This window comes from Columba livia, chromosome 20, assembly GCF_036013475.1.
Source record: "Columba livia isolate bColLiv1 breed racing homer chromosome 20, bColLiv1.pat.W.v2, whole genome shotgun sequence".
NCBI lineage: Eukaryota > Metazoa > Chordata > Aves > Columbiformes > Columbidae > Columba > Columba livia.
The window spans coordinates 10,893,666-10,910,468 of NC_088621.1; the positions used below are offsets into that span (position 1 = coordinate 10,893,666).

Here is a 16,803-nt window from a genome sequence, read left to right on the forward strand (position 1 = left end):
TTTACTCAGGAAAAAAACCCTTACAGGTTTACCACCAGGTATCATGGAAACTCTGAATTTTTTACTCACACTAAATTATTTCACAGAATCCCAGAATGTCAGGGGTTGAAGGGCCCTGGAAAGCTCATCCAGTGCAATCCCCCCATGGAGCAGGAACACCCAGATGAGGTTACACAGGAAGGTGTCCAGGCGGGTTGGAATGTCTGCACAGAAGGAGACTCCACAACCCCCCTGGGCAGCCTGGGCCAGGCTCTGCCACCCTCACCAGGAAGAACTTTCTTCTCATATTTAAGTGGAACCTCCTGTGTTCCAGTTTGCACCCATTGCCCCTTGTCCTGTCACTGGTTGTCACCAGAAGAGCCTGGCTCCATCCTCCTGACACTCCCCCTTTCCATATTGATCCCCATGAATGAGTCCCCCCTCAGTCTCCTCTTGTCCAGCTCCAGAGCCCCAGCTCCCTCAGCCTTTCCTCACACGGGAGATGCTCCACTCCCTCCAGCATCTTGGTGGCTGCGCTGGACTCTCTCCAGCAGTTCCCTGTCCTGCTGGAACTGAGGGGCCACAACTGGACACAATATTCCAGGTGTGGTCTCCCCAGGGCAGAGCAGAGGGGCAGCAGAACCTCTCTGACCTACTGACCACCCCCTTCTAACCCACCCCAGGTACCATTGGCCTTCCTGGCCACAAGGGCCCAGTGCTGGCTCATGGTCACCCTGCTGTCCCCAGGACCCCCAGGTCCCTTTCCCCTACACTGCTCTCTAATAGGTCCTTCCCCAACTTATACTGGAACCTGGGTGTGAATGGTCTGTAAAGAGATAAAAGTCACAGAATCACAGAATGTTAGGGATTGGAAAGGATGGTTTCCTATGCTCAGGTTGGACCCCTGTGCAGGCACCCAGCTTGAGCCAGCCCTCCTGCTGTTCTACTCCATTAAATCTTCTTTTTCTGAGAATTTTGTTTCCTGAAAGTCTGCTTTGCATACGGTTATCAGTCCTCGCCTGAAAGTTTGCCTCTGGAGCTCGAAATACAGACTCTGGAGTGAACGGTTATCCGGAGGGAAGACGCCTGAACGTTTGCTTTGTGAACAGGTCCAGGCTCCTGGAGAGAAGGTCAGCAGCATTCGGCTTGGCTTGGTTCCCCCACGCAGTAAATAACAGAGTGAACCTGCCGCTGAACTCTTTCAAGTTGCATTTCTCTTTGAGAAATCTAAACATCGTTCTGCAACGAGCAGAACCCTAAGTTACTCCCCCGCAACACTAGGAACAGCTCTGCAAGCAAAGAGGTTGTGTCCTATGGTGCATGGGGATGCGCAGACTGTTTTCACGGCAGGGAAAGGGCCGGGGAATGCAGCAGCGCTGTTAGCAATCAGGACACATAACCACGGACGTAGTTATATGCGGTGCTTTATTTCAGCGCTGGGGAACCAGGGGTTCGCACCCCATGCTGGCTTCGACCACTGATTCGAACTCCACTACCTTTATACAATCTGGTTACATACATATTCATTAGGGTTACAACGTATGTATTGCATATTCATCAGATTACACAATTATTTCACAATATCAGTTGGAACCCCTTGGAACTACTCTGAGCATGCGCAGTGTCCTCTGGTGGCCGTTTTGGGGTCTTCAGGATGAAGTAAGTAGTCTTCATCACTAGTGTACTTTTCTTCACCTTTCATCACAGCACGTGTGCACTATTCTTATACTCATTATAAAATCATGTAAAATACTCAGGTTTCTTAGATGCACATCCTCAGCACATTCTATCCGCTCAAGATAAGATAAGGACTTACTGAGAACTAACAGAACTAATTTTCAGTTCCCTACTCTCAAACTAAGAGATAAAAACTTGTATACCACCTGTGAAATGTCAAGATAAGGTGAGAATCTTGGATGCAGTTTACAAAAGCAAAATACAGCTAACTATAACAGCGCCAGTGGCACCAGCGCACTGGCAGCAAAAGGGCCCCGAGGTGCCGTGGGGGGGACCGGGGCTGCCCCCCGGCCGGCCCCCCAAGGGACAGCCCGCCCGCCGCTCGGGAGCGAGGCCCTGGCAGAGGGGGTGCTGGACTCCATGAAGAGGTGCGAAGAGCCAAATGTCAGGAAAGATTAGGAAAGGGGGAGGGAATAAGCCAGAGGAAGGGGCGGGTTTGGGCCCGGAGCTCCGTGTGCAGGGCGTGGGGGGAACCGCTGCGCGTCCCCATCGCCACGAGGCTCTTGGGACGGGGAGGGGTGCGGTGACCCCTCACACGGAGGGGTGCGGTGACCCCTCAGGCGGGGCTGGGGGCTCTGTGCTGCGGAACCGCAAAGCGCCACCGGGGCCGCGCCGGGACCCGCCAGCCCCGCGGTGCCCGGGGGATCGGGGGATCGGGGCGCGGCCGCTGCGCGCCCTCCGGCCGCAGGGGGGCGCTGTGCCTGGCGCGCCGCCCGTCTCCATGGTGAGCGCGCGGCGCCGCGGCCATGGCGGAGCCGCCGTGCAGCGCGGGCGGCGCCGTTTACCGCTCCCGCGACCCCGTGCGCAACCTGCGGCTCCGGTGAGCGGCCGCCCCCGGCCCCTCCCCGGCTCCCGCCCCCGCCCCGCCGTGACGCTGCCCCTCTCCTTCCCCGCAGGGTCCGCATCCAGCGGCTCACGTCGGCCGGGCCCCTCCTGCCGCAGGCGCCGCCGCCGCTCGCCAGCCCGCGCGGCCCCGAGCTCCTGGGCCTGAACGAGCGCGCCGCCCGCGGTACGGGGGGCGGAACGGGGGGGGCGGACCGGGGGGCTGGGGGGGCGGGCGGGGCCCCGCCGCCGGAGGTGACCCGACCGACTCCCGCAGGTGCCCGGCGGCCCCCGGAGGAGGAGCAGGAGGAGGCCGAGGTGGGGTGGCAGGAGAAGCTCTTCAGCCAGGTGGGTGCGCGGAGCGGGGGGAGCTTGTCACTGTGCCGCCCGGCGGCCCCCCTGCCCCGCTGCCGTCGGGGTCTCCTGCCCCCCGCGGGAGCGCAGCGCTGGCGCTGTCGGCCGCCGCCCGAGCAGCGTCGGAGCCGCTCGGGTGCTTTGCTGGGTTCCCAAAGGATCTTGATTCTGTGGTGGCTCTGGAAGTGTCAGCTGAGAAGCGGTTTGTGGCTCTGACTGTGCTGGTGAAAGGAAGCTTTTCTGCTTTGCCTGCGGTGCTCTAGTTCGAGGTGGATTTGTACCAAAATGAGTCGGCCTGCCAGACTCCCCTGGACCGGCAGTACCACGCGGAGATCCTGAAACTGGAGAAGGCTGGAGGTCGGAAGAACTGTCGCATCTTCACCTACACTGACCATGACCGATTCACCAACCTAGAGGAGGTACCAGCTCTCAGTTACGCTAAGCTATAGAGCTGTGTGGCTGTGTGAACCACCAGGCCTACTGCAGAGGGAATGTTCTGCAGAGGGCATCAGTTCTCGGCCATGCAGACGCAAGCCAGATATCCTGTGTACAGAACATACAGGTTCTGCAAAGCAGCTTCACCAGGTGCCCCAGACCTGGCATGAGATTTCCCTTCTTTCGGAGCTATGGTCAGGGACAGCTTGGAGGGACCTGTAGCGTTGCTCTGTAGGTAACCTGCTGGGTGTAGCTTAGCTGTATGTGGCCACAAGAAGAGTGAATGAAATCTACAGTCTTTTAGCAGTTTGTCCTTGCGTGTGTGTGTATGTGCATACCTGTTCTCCAAAATGTGGAACTGTGATTGGGAAAGATGTCCTGTTATAATTAAGCCGGTTCCTGTCTGTTTTTCCTTTCCAGCACTGCCAGAAGGTCACTGACTCAGATCACGAGGTGCCATCGTATCTGGCAGAGAGGATGGCCAATGTGAGGAGGAGAAGACAAGACCGTAGGCCAGTGTGAGTGCAGACTGGGACTTGGAGCTTGCGAATGCAGATTTCCTGGTGCTGGGGTGACTCGAGCGGTGTCACACTTGGAATCTGGTGGTTTTGCTCTTTGTTGTGAGGGCTTCGGTGCTGCCTGTGCGGGGTGCTGCGGTGAGCTGTGACTTGTGGCTTCTCTTGTTGACAGAGAAGCGAGTTCTCTGAAGTCAAAAATCATCACCTGGGAACCCTCAGAAGAATTTATAAAGAACAATCATGTGATTAACACTCCTGTCCAGACCATGTACATCATGGGGGACTTGGGACCGTATGGGAAGTAAGTAAAACCTTGAAGTGATCTTAATTTCCCAGAAGGAAACCCATCTTCCCTCCTTCCCTGAATCTCCTGTTTTTTTTGTTAGTTAAGGGAAGAGGCTTCCAAGAGCTCAGTAGCTCGGGCTTCTATTTATTTCTGCCCCTTTCCTCAGTTGAGAGGTAACTGTATAACCCTCCAAAAGGCTTCTTAAACTAACATAGGAAAGCACGAGCGTGTTTGTCCCCTTCTGTACCCCCATGTGCCTTTACCAGCTCTGCTGTTCCAGAGCAAGACAGTGTCCGTATTCTCTGTTCAGACTGTTTGTTGATGTCTTCCGTTAGGCTTGGTCACAGGGACTATGAACATGTTCTTTGCACAATCAAGGTGGACGGCAACGGGGTGATCACGGTGAAGCCCGACTTTACTGGCACCAAAGAACCCTACCGGTGAGTGGGACAGGGCTGGCGCCTCGTGATGGGGCTGAACTGGGCGTCTCCCCGTCCCCCTTCAGGCAGTGGATCAGGGCTTCAACTGAGGGACAAGTTTTAGTTCTATTCCAGAGATTTCTAAGACAAGATGATTGTGTACTTGTGTTGGTGTCACTGTGTGGGGCGTTGGTGCCAGTCCCTGGGGATGCGGGTGATGCAGATGCTGAACACCAGTGAGTCTCCTTTGGGCGTCACTGCTGCTGTGGGACACGTGGGAGTGCGGGGAGACTGTTTGTGCCCCCGTGGTGTCACACAGCCCAGCTGGAGCGGGGATGTGGGTCAGGGTGGCACAGCCGATGCCGTTGCTGCCTGCGCCTGTTCCCTGTGTAATGGGGGAGTTTTGCTCATATGTTTTGGGGCTCTGCAGGATTGAGCTGGATGGAGAGAAGCGAGAGGTGTGGAAATACACCATTGAGAACGCGTCTGTCCAGGTGCAGCCAGAGGAGGAGGAACGCGAGCAGCGCGTGTTCAGAGATGTGAGCACCGGCCTCCACTGATCTTACGGACTAGTCCTGATTTGGCAGAGGCTCAGACCCCTGTGTAGATGTAGTTGTTAGTGCTGCAGACACCTAACGCTGACAAAGTGAATGTCCCTGCCAGCGAGTCTCATGCCCAGCAGTTTGAGAACTCAGACAAATAATTCCCTGATGGCTTCATTCCGTACTTGAGGGAGGAGCCTTATCAGTGTTACTCGCGTTGGCCGTGACCTGTGTGGTGAGAACTGATGCAAGAACTACCTAAACCGTGCCTTTCTAGTGTCACCTGCTGTTGGTTTACCTCCCCTTTTGAGCAGCGGGCAAACCCTTTTTCTTCCTTTTGGTCTTGTCTTGCTGCCTCTGTGCTTATTGCATGATTTCTTGTTACCCATAGTGTCCCAGGGTACATGTATCTCAGTTTATGTCTCGATCCTCTGAATTTCCTTTTTGTCTGCGATAGTTTATGAAAGTACTTTATATTTTAGTTTTTCATTTGTACGTTTCCTCATTGTTTTTGTGGTCAATAAGGAAATAACGACTTTGCTGCACTTGTTTTCATTGCACCGGTTTATGCCCGTGTTTTTAACGTGCCATTTAAGATCTGCTGATTCTTCAGAGCTTCTTTTTCTTTGCATTGGCCTTTGTCTTCTCTGAAGCTGAAGCTCCATGCAGCATTACCAGTTGTGCATCTTTTTTCCATGAGATACTTAAATTCTCTGCATCTGCTATAAGAATTATAAAAACCTGTGTGCTAAGCCTGTCGGCAATTTAAATTGGTTTTAAGTTCTATCCGCTACAGTTTTTGCCAAAAGTAAAACCATACATAATGAAAAATACACTTTTCTCATGCTCTTGTTGTGTGTTTCCAGCTGTACGGTCGGCACAAGGAATACCTCAGTGGTCTCGTGGGCTCGGAATTTGAAATGGTGAGCACCGGTGGCACTGGGCAGAGACCTGGGGCCCTGCTGCCCGTGGAGGCGGTTGGGCTGGTTACCACGGATGCCGTTTGGACCGCAGCCTCCAAAGAGTGTCTCATTCTCTGGATGTGACGGCAGCTCTTACCCCGTGGCTTCCAACAGAAAGCTGGGTGACAAGGGAAGTTTCAACGTGGCCCGCAGGTGTGCGGGACCAGCGGTGCAGTGTGCTGAGCGCTGCGGTCTGCCTGTGTGTGTTGTCTGAAGGCCTTTGACTCCAGGATTTGAGGAAGAAAGGAGCGTTTATATCTTTTAGGATAGTGATTGCTGTTGACTTCTTGAATGTCAAACACATCTGTTTGACATTTTATTCACAGAAACAGCCCCCCCCCCCCCCAAATTCATGCACAGTTTCCCTTCTCACTGAATTACCCAGACTGCAATCTGTTTTGCTCAAATCGTGTTTGCCAAAGTGTGAAAGTTGTACTTTCTCGTACTTCCATAGAGTGTCTCAGCTTGTCCTGTGCTTCCTGCAGCCCCCCTTGGGCAAGTACAGGAACACTACAGGACAAACAGGACTATGATTTCTGCAAGTGACTTCTCGCTACATTCTGTATCCAGCTTGAAGTCTGAAAAAGACCTGATTTACAGAGTAGCGAACTCCTGCAGTGTAGGAATTCGGTCTCTCTAGGGAGCGTCTCTCCAGAGGGACCATTCGGTCCTAGAAAGGATGATATGACAAGTCATCATCCCTACCTGGCCAGCAGGGTGAACCGTTCCTGGACAAACAGCTGTGGAACATCCGTGTGGGATCCCGCTGGGAGGGGATTGTATGGGGCTCCACCAGCAGTCACTGAGCCTTTTCTCTGCTTGGTCTTACAGACTCTTCCTGGTACACTGCGGCTGTTTGTGAATGGGGAAATAGGTGAGTTCTTCCTGTAAACAGTAACTACAGAGGCAAATCTGAGTCTCCTGGGATGGCTGAGGCTACAAAGTGTTAAAGGATTCTTGTATCACAGGCTGGTCCAGAGTAGGTGATTGTGTCCCTGGGATCCTTTACTTCCTCCTCCTCCGCACTTTTTAGGAGTAACCCTTTGAGTGGCATTTGCAGATTGGAGGTTACAAATACTGCAGACATGCGGATCTGAGAAAAAAGGAGAGCAGATTGGGATGTTAATAGAGATTATGGCAAAGAAAGCAATTAAATGTGTGACCTCCCTAATCTGGTTAGTGATATGGGAACAGGGCCAGTCTGGAGGAGTCTACTCTGAGGGTCGTATTCTGTTGTTTAGAAGCCCCTGGTTTTCCCAGCTTCCAGCACTGACTGGTTGTCCCTGAGGTTACTGGTGCTGTCTCTCCCAAAAGCCGACACGAGTACGGGAGGAGCTGGTGTGGAAGCGAGCAGCTGAGGTTCGTTCTTGCTTTGTTCTCAGTTTCAGCTCAAGGCTATGAGTATGACAACCTCTATGTGCATTTTTTCCTGGAGCTGCCTGACCGTAAGTATTCACGTTTCCAGCCGTATCACAGCACTTTAAGGAATGCTTTGGCTGTTCCGTTGGATCAGCTCTGCTGGAAGTCAGTAAAAGTTAATGGAGGGGCTGGGATCTAGTCAGAGGTCTTCAGAGCTAAAATTGAAGAACTCAGTGGTTTGAGCTAAACTCATGCCTGGGAGAAAATAGCATCTTTCCTTCTGTCTCCTCCAAATCAGGCTGGGACACACAGGTCCATTGGCTTCTCAACTAGCGGTGCTCATGTGCAACAGCCTACCCAAAGTTCATCCCTTACACTGCAGAGAATAACCTTCCTGTCCTCTCCATCTCAGCAGTGACCTTGTCTGATGTCAGTGCTCACCATGATGTTCTCATGCTTCATGCTGACACTGACATATGTTGACTGATAAATAAGGTTCCCAGCACTAACACGCTCATCCTGCTGCATGCGTAATCCCCCTGAAGCTCTGGCTCTGGCTCCCCTCTCTGGTTATGCCCTGATGTCTGTCTGAAGAGACACCACCTCTGCTACCCGCTGCATTTAGATGAGGTTCTGCTTTTCTTTTAAGATGGAGTTGTTGCTTTTCATGGACAGTTCGGGGCATTCTGGGGAGCAGCTGATTCCTGGAACCAGCAGGGGTGGGACACACCTGGGGAAAGTCAGTGTGGGTGATGTCTGTTACCCCACTCATCTGGCACTGCCCTGGTTTGTGAGTCCTCCCTCGCACCCAGAGCCCTCACCGCTGTGCTGGTGTTCTCCCCGCAGAGTGGTCGAGCCCCGCGCTCCAGCAGCTCTCGGGAGTGACGCAGACCTGTGCCACCAAGGCAGTGGGCTGGGTAAGGACGCCCTTCAGCTTGCGGAGCAGGGTTTGAACAGGCATTCTCTGGGGTGGAAAGTGTATGAGAAGATGCAGATATATTCAGCTAAGATTGTGACTAGAGAGCTCCTTTCAAGGGCAGAACGTGTTCGGGATTCTTCTCATTCTGTTTATACTTTTTAGAGCCTTTTTTCAGCGTGCCACTGTGACCGTATAAAACCAGAGCAAATAAAACTGCTTCAAAGCAGTTTCTGGAATCTCACGTTTTTCTTCCTTCTGACTGATTGCCTTTGGAGCTTTAATTTTTGCGTTTCCAACTGCTCAGAGTTTACAAAGAGTTGTTCTGTCTTGCCCGGGGCAGGAGTGCACCCGGTCTCTAAACGGTTTTCTCACAATGAACCCTCTCCCCAGCTGGGACGTTGGTTCCGTTGCTGTCTCCAGCTTCTCTCTTAGAAAATATGAATTTTACCAACTTTTGGATATCACTTGTGTGAGCTAATTTGTACATTGCAGAAATCATCATTGCACAGCATTTCAGTAGTAACATTGTTTGAGGTATTTTACTTGGCTCCTGTAAAGATCGTCATGGTGCAATAACTTTGCAACGTGCTCAGTTGTTGTTTGTGGAGTGTTACTCTTTTCCCTTTTTCATTGCTTTTAACAGCCTGTTCCATCCGTGTGGCACTTGAGAGTGTGTGGGTCCATCATGCAGTCATGTGGTTGTTATTGTGATGTGATTCGTCTTGTCTGGGCATCATTACCTTTTCTCCACCGTTAGTTGTTTTCTCCCCACTCTCTGTGGCCCCTCCAATGCTAGTGTGAATTTTCTTGTCCCGGAATCTGATATTTCTGTCCTGTTCCTTTTCTAGGATAACGTGGCACACTTCTGCTACCCCTTCACTTTGGAGATGTTTTTCACTCAAGCAGATGAAGCAGAAGGTGCGTTTCCTTGTTGCTCTGAAATATGAAACTCTGAAGTCTTTTGATGGCAGTGCAGGTGTTGTGCTGTCAGATGTGTTGTTGGCCCCTCAACAAGATGAAAGAACAGATTTAAACAAAGGGAAATGTTGCTCGTTCAGCAAATGTTTGCCCTGTCACCACACAACCTCTGGACACATCCTGTGTTTGCACCACACAGCAATGCATCAGCATTTGTATGGATTCATTGAGTATAGAATCACTGGGTCATTTTGGTTGGAAAAGACCCTCAAGATCATGGAGTCCAACCATAACCCACCCCCGGCACTGCCCCATGTCCTGAGAACCTCATCTCCGTCTGTCCAGCCCTCCAGGGATGGTGACTCCAGCACTGCCCTGGGCAGCCTGTTCCAATGCCCCACAGCCCTTTGGGGAAGAAATTGTTCCCCACATCCAACCTCACCCTCCCCTGGCGCAACTTGAGGCCGTTTCCTCTGCTCCTGGCGCTTGTTCCTGGGGAGCAGAGCCCGACCCCCCTGGCTCCAAGCTCCTTTCAGGCAGTTCAGAGATCAGAAGGTCTCCCCTCAGCTCCTGTTCTCCAGCTGAACCCCCCAGGTCCCTCAGCCGCTCCATCACACTTGTGCTCCAGCCCCTCACCAGCTTCGTTCCCTTCTCTCCACTCGCTCCAGCACCTCAAGGCTTTTCTTGGTGTGAGGGGCCCAAAACTGCCCCAGGATTCGAGGTTTGTCCTCCCCAGGTCCCAGCACAGGGACGGTCACTGCCCTGGGCCTGCTGGCCACACCAGTGCTGTACCAGCCAGGATGCTGGTGGCCTTTCTGGCCACCTGGGCACACGCTGGCTTGTGGTATCTGCTGTTGACCGGCTCCCCCAGGTCCTTTTCTGCTGGGCAGTTTTCCATCTGCTCTTTCCTGAGCCTGTAGTGTTGCACAGGGTTGTTGTGAACCAAGTGCAGGACGCAGCTTCCAGGTGACACTCAGCTTTATCCAGTTGCAAAACCCCTTGGATCTTGGCTTATCTGTCTCAAAATTCCCGGCATGCTGCTCTGTGTTGCCATGGCCTGTGGGCTGCGTAGGGCCCCGGGACACTGCAGACACAGGCAGCGCTTTTGTACACAACTAAAACTCCGTGCTGAGTCTTATGTTTGTAGACACACTCAGTGACCTGTATAATCTTTGTATAGTTTATGTCACTTTGAAAATCCCAGCTCTATTTTAAGCTGGGGTTCTCTGCTGCCTGTTTCTGCTGCTTCACTACACCAACCCCATCACTCTTCAGATGGCAATTGCTGGGGACAATTTATGGCATGCTTTGGCACTTGAATTTGAGTATTCAACCAAGACTAATGAATTTTCAGCCTAAAATAAACACGATGAGTTTGTTTCACTATGGAAAAAAAACAGCACTTGGAGACCTGTAGGGGAATCCAAGTTAATAATCCCCCAATAATGGTTGGAAAGGTCAGAAATAAAAAGATTCCTGTGCTTGGCATCAGATCATTCACAAAAGGTTGTTCTGCCCCAAAATAATTGAAGCAGTTTGGACTTGTTCTCAAAGAATTTTCCAAAATATTTAACATCAATAGTTCTGTTTTCATCCTCAAATCTGAGGGTTCAGCTTTTACAGAGGAAAATAATCACCCATACATCTAGATGTGTCCTTGTAGGAGAAGCACAGAAAGGATTTCCTACGAGTGCAGTTGGGGATTTAGGGTTTTGCTGTCTGTGCTCGTGTCCCTCACAGAGCTGTGATCTGCTCCCTGCCTTGCAGACAGTCTCCCCCAGTGGCCTGTTCTCTACTTTGAGGTCCTGTCCCTGGATTTCTGGCAGAGGTACCGTGTTGAAGGATACGGTTCCCTGGTGCTGCCAGCATCTCCAGGTAAGACATACTGGGGGCTTTATTTGGGAGGATGGGTTGGGTGGTTCTCTTGGGAATAGATTCAGCTGGTCCTGGGGACGCTTTTCCTTGTGTACTGAAGGGGATAGTTACCTGTCTGCGCGGCAGCAAAGGATTTGATGTATCCTGCACCGTTCTGCCTTGTAGAGAAGCATCATGTGTTGCTGTTCTTGCTCCTTCAGTTGTTCCGTCACAAAATCTTGTGTGATAAAGCTCTGGGGTGGTGCTGCATGTCTTTACATTAGCAGCAACCTTCTCTGTCCCACGTGGAATCTGAGGGTCACAACTGTTCTGACACCCATGTGGAGTAAGGAGGCGTTCCTCGTGGACAGGGCACACCTTCAGCGCTGGCCGCGTGACTGCGTGGGGCAACTGCTTGGGAAAACGAGAGATACCGTGTAGTGTTTCCATGCCCGGCTGCTGAGGTGTGGGTCAGCAGGCGTCCGTCTCCCACGCTGTGCTCTGTGACTCTGAGTGGGTCTTTGCTCATGGCTGCTGAGCTGTCCTGTTGTTCCGCGCCAGGTCTCCACGCGCTCACCATCCCGACCTGGCGCCCTGTGGAGCTGGGCACAGTTGCTGAGCTGAGGAGGTTTTTCATCGGTGGATCTCCTGAGCTGGAGGACATCACCTACGTCAGGACGCCGTCGACCTTCAAGGTGGGCTCAGCTGTGGGACATTGATCTTTCTGGGAGATGGGAGATGGTGCTCGCAGCTTCGGATGTCTGGACAGCCTGGACCAGATTTGGAAAAGGATGGTCCTGTTCCTCTAACCAAAGAAATGTCTCCTCTGTGAGACTGATGAGCATGGACAGACAACTGGGCGGACAGAGGCAGAGCTCTGCCTTCTGAGGTGTGTGCAGCTTAGAGAAGTGGGTGAATGTGGATCAAAGCCTGGACATACCCCTGCTTGTGCTGACCCTGCCCACGAAGTGTCTGTCAGGTCAGCATTTTTTACCAGCTATAGACTTCTTCCTGTGCTTTTGTAAGGAATCTGGGCTGAAGTGCGCCTGGAACAGTTTCCCGAAGCAAGCAGCTGACAGTTGGGAGACAGGCATACATTTCATGATCTTAAGGAAGCTGCAGAGGTGCTCACTGGTATAATGAGCAAGTTGATCTTAGTAGCAGCTTTGTGTGGGAATGAGCCCTGTCCAGTTGTTGAAACCTTCCCCCAGCACTGCACTAGCAGCTTACTGGTGTCTGGATCCTGCCCTCAGCGCAGCCTGGACCATGTGCCCTTCTTCCTGACCTCGCTTTCCCTGTGCAGCAGGGGAGGGAGAGACTCTGTGGCCACGTGAATCACAGAATGGACTGGGTTGGAAAAGCCCTCAGAGATCATCCAGTCCAACCCTTGGTCCAACTCCAGTCCATTGACTAGATCATGGCACTAAGCGCCATGTCCAATCTCAGTTTAAAAACCTCCAGGGCCGGTGAGTCCAGCACCTCCCTGGGCAGCCATTCCAATGCCTGACCACTCTCTCTGCAAAGAATTGCTTTCTCATCTCCAGCCTAAATTTCCCCTGGCAGAGTTGAAGCCCATGGCCCCTTGTCCTATTGCTGATGCCTGGGAGAAGAGCCCAATCCCCACCTGGCTAGAACTGCCCTTCAGGTAGTTCTAGAGAGTGCTGAGCTCAGCTCTAAGCCTCCTCTTCTCCAGACTAAACAAGCCCAGCTCCCTCAGCCTCTCCCCATAGCTCTTGTGTTCAAGTCCCTTCCCCAGTCTTGTTGCTCTTCTCTGGACCCGCTCCAGCACTTCAATCTCTTTCCTGAAGCTGAGGGGATGGTACTGGCGGGACATGCTTGTTTTCACTTGGATCAGCCCACTGCAGCGGGTTGCTGGATGTGGTGACTCTAACTTGTGCCGTCTTTGCAGGGATCGCGTCTGAGCCGCCTTGGTTTTCGCACAGAGACAACAGGCAGCGTCACATTCCGCCTTTACTGCCTGCAGCAGTCTAAGTAAGTGCAGCAAAGTGAGTGTGAGCTCCGTCTTGTGTGCTTCGTTTTGGCGATCCTGACCTGCTGTGGTTCTCCGCAGAGCATTTCTGGAAACCAGTGCCCTGAGGCAGCGCATGCAGAGCGTGCTGGACCGGCTTGGAGGCTTCAGCCAGCAGTGCTCTGTCTACAACGTTTTGGGTAGGGCTTTCGGTGTCGTTCTCCCTGACAAGCCTCTGGCTCACTTTTGCTCCCCTTTTTGCAGAGTGGGCTGGATATTTCAGAAGAATCCATTACTGTGGGGATAGTTGCCCCCCGTGAGCTCTCTGAGTCCATAGCAGAGGTTAAATGTTCTGATCTCAGCTGGAAACTTCAGGAGGCATCAGCTCAGGGGGGAGGGATAACCGCTCTGTGAGGGCAAAGCCCAAGCCGGCCTGCCCGGTGTTGCCTGGCGCTGAGCGTAGGTTGTGGCACCGGTACACGGGCTCTGTATCCAGTTCCACTGGGTGCAGAGCAAAGACAGTGATAGAAATAAGTGAAAAGAGCAGCAGGGACTGGGTGCTTTGTTGCTGGAACTTAGTAACTTCTCCCAAGTAAAAAGTCAAAGGATGAGAGGAAATGGCTTCAGGTTGCACCAGAGGAGGTTTAGATTGGATATTAGGAACAATTTCTTCCCCAAAGGGCTGTGGGGCATTGGAACAGGCTGCCCAGGGCAGTGCTGGAGTCACCATCCCTGGAGGGCTGGACAGACGGAGATGAGGTTCTCAGGATGTGGGGCAGTGCCGGGGGTGGGTTATGGTTGCGCTCCATGATCTTGAGGGGCTTTTCCAACCAAAATGATTCTGATTCTATGATTAAGAAGTGAGCGTTCTGCTCCAGGAGGGATGATGTTTGCTGGGCAGACTCACCCCTCTCTTCCCGCGGCTGGCTGATACGTTCTGCTGTCTTGTAGAGGCTTTCCAGAGGGCCCGGCGCCGGATGCAGGAAGCGCGCCAGAGCCTTCCCCAGGACCTCATCAGCACCTCTGCCCCCGCTGGGCACCACCCGCAGGAACCGTGATCGACCCCTCCGCCGCCAGCGCCTTCCCTCCAACACGAGCTCCTGGAGTCCAGCAGGAGCCACGGTGCTGGTGCCTGGAACCTGTTGGACCTTCCTTTGTCATTTTCCCCGGATGGGGGAAGGAGCCTGTGACACATCCAGACCCATTTCCACCGGTACCTGTGGAAGCAGCCCCTTTTTCGCAACGTGTTCTGTTACCAGTTGCTAACAATATAGCCAATTGTTCACGTTTCTGCTGAGCAGATGAAAATACAGACACAGGACCTGTGAACCTTTTAACACATTTTCAAGAATTGAATAGTGAAGGATTAGAAAACTTTCAAGTCTACATGAGTTGTTAAATTTAGTTTTTTTCTCAAAGAAGAGGGTGATGTTGAAGGTTGAAGCATGAGTACTAATTTAACAAAATAAGTAGGTAACTTGAGAAGTGCTGATAATTGTCAGCATAGGTCAGTCAATAGTAAAATAAATCTGTCCACCTGTGCCTTAAGATTGATTCATTCCTAGAGAGCGAGCTCCCTGCCACCTGTAATGTATGAAATCAAAGCAAAGGAATGATGCTTGACAGATTGAGAACTGGAGAAAAGGGTCGCGTTCTCTGTTCCCGTGCATGTGCCCATAACATTTCTGGCTCTGCAGTGACGAGCAGGCGGATTCCTTGTTCAAGAATACAACTGAAAACACCATTCCCCATAGTTTGCAGCAGAACTTTGGCTGGGGCTGGCCGGTGTGCAGACAACGAGAGCAGGTTACAGCATTTGCACAGCAGCTGAACTTTGAACGGCTCAAGCTGTTCGTTTGCGCGATGGTTCGTTGTTCCACCTCTGCGGTACATGGCATCGCTTCCCGGGGAAGCACGTGTGCGCTCTGTTTTTAGCCAGTTTCTTCTGTTCTTTTCTTTTTTCCCTGTTTCTGTTCCTCTCTCAAGTTCACAGGAGCAAGGTACCTGCATGCTGACAGCGCTGCGGTGATCCGTGCATGAGTCACGTTTCCGTGTGTTCTCTGCTCCTCGCACAAGGGATAGGAAGGGAAATCTCAGGCTGAGATCAGGCAGGTCTGAGTGTGTCTGTGAAGTTCGAACTCACAGGCAGAATATGAAACAGGAATGGGTCTTTGTCTTGCTCTGCACGTTCCTCCTTTGCAGGGAACGTGAGACTCGTGCTTACAGCCGTGTGACTGTTAGAACATCCCGCTCTTCCCTGGTGCTCTGTTGTCTTCCTCACTCCCTTCTTGCCATTTTCATCTTGTCCCAGCTTTCACTGGGGAAACCAAGCTCCTGGGTTTGTTCCTCCTTGACCTGTGCTGTAGTTCCTCGATCTGCCTGGCAGCTTGCATATGCCTGGCAATTTCAATTACAAACGAGGAGTTTTGCTCACCTTCCTTGGCTGCTATCCCTCTGTTCAGACGGAAGAGGCTGCCAGCGTGTATGAGAGCACGGCGCGTTAGCAGGGCGCCGTGTCCTCGGCCTGGAGCGCGGTGACGTCTGGTGCACCAGTCGGGTCTCCCCTCGGGCTCTGGGTGTGATGGCTGCAAAGGCAAACGCGCGGTTCTGAGGTGTGTGCACTGTCCATACAGTCACGTTTCACAGAGGCTGACCCGCGCAGTGCCCGGGGTGAACACGTAGTGCTCACTATCGATTTTTTTCTTTAATAGTAATTCACGTCATGGCCGTATATGTTTATTGCATCCCATCAGCAATACTGAATTCCCTTCTGGGTGTTGCTGTTGTGCTTATCACCAAGAGCTGAATTGCCTGTCTCTAAAGCCCTTTTCAGGATTGAGTTACAAGGTGAAGAGAATGTTCTTTTTTTCAGTGAAGTAACAAAACACCTTTCAGATTGAGATGCTGCCAAGGGCAGATCTGTTAGTGAGTGGACTGTTCTGATTAGAAGATCGGGTTCCTGACTCGTGGTCGTTGCTCAGCACATTTACACGGCAGGATTTGGTGTGTTGAGTGTGTTAAGGTTGCACGGAGATGCAGTGAGGTTTGCATAATGATACTAGTATTGCTAATTAAAACTGAAAAGTGTAAAATTTATAAATAAAAAATTATTATAACCAAAGAAACAATTCTTCCAAAGTAAGACAATGTTAGCAGTGTTTCACCCTCGTGCTTGCAGCCTCCTTGGCCTGACAGAACAAAATGGTCCTCGTAAAAGATGTTTTGGTGAACGCCTTCAGCAAATGTTCTTTGAATATGCCCTTTTATAAATAAAACTAGCAAATTTCCATATACATGTGCATGTATGAAAATGTCACTGATCTTTAAATCCAAACTGGCATTTGGTGCAGGGTTTGTGCTCTGAGCTTGCCAAGGAGCCTGGACAGCTGGAATGGGGGTTGCGCATCCAGCAGGTACGTGTGGATGACTTTGGAGGCAGCTCGTGGGGACAGACAGAAGGGGAGGCCAGTGACCTCCCTGGAGCCGTGAGGAGCGGCTGAGGGAGCTGGGGGTTCAGCTGGAGAACAGGAGCTGAGGGGAGACCTTCTGATCTCTGAACTGCCTGAAAGGAGCTTGGAGCCAGGGGGGTCGGGCTCTGCTCCCCAGGAACAAGCGCCAGGAGCAGAGGAAACGGCCTCAAGTTGCGCCAGGGGAGGGTGAGGTTGGATGTGGGGAACAATTTCTTCCCCAAAGGGCTGTGGGGCATTGGAACAGGCTGCCCAGGGCAGTG

At 52.2% G+C, this 16,803-nt stretch overlaps 1 protein-coding gene across 4 annotated transcripts; it reads left to right on the top strand.

Annotated features, from left to right (window-relative positions):
* The first annotated feature begins 1,618 nt into the window (after positions 1 to 1,618).
* Positions 1,619 to 16,366, top strand: MKS1 (MKS transition zone complex subunit 1). Of its 4 annotated transcripts, none has more exons than XM_065037341.1 (18): positions 1,619 to 1,638; positions 2,613 to 2,725; positions 2,816 to 2,886; positions 3,156 to 3,311; positions 3,748 to 3,845; positions 4,018 to 4,146; positions 4,467 to 4,571; positions 4,981 to 5,089; positions 5,959 to 6,015; positions 6,886 to 6,928; positions 7,437 to 7,499; positions 8,260 to 8,330; positions 9,181 to 9,250; positions 11,018 to 11,125; positions 11,666 to 11,799; positions 13,014 to 13,096; positions 13,176 to 13,273; positions 14,025 to 16,366. In XM_065037341.1, the coding sequence occupies exons 1-18, from the start codon at positions 1,634 to 1,636 to the stop codon at positions 14,129 to 14,131; spliced, it is 1,620 nt and encodes a 539-aa protein (XP_064893413.1). In that variant the 5' UTR covers positions 1,619 to 1,633; the 3' UTR covers positions 14,132 to 16,366. The 4 variants fall into 4 exon arrangements, with proteins under 4 accessions (XP_064893413.1, XP_064893410.1, XP_064893412.1 ...); XM_065037338.1 differs by lacking the exon at positions 1,619 to 1,638 and adding an exon at positions 2,413 to 2,536 and having other exon boundaries at positions 2,613 to 2,886; positions 14,025 to 14,157; positions 14,188 to 16,366; XM_065037340.1 differs by lacking the exon at positions 1,619 to 1,638 and adding an exon at positions 2,413 to 2,536.
* The last annotated feature ends 437 nt before the right edge of the window (positions 16,367 to 16,803 follow it).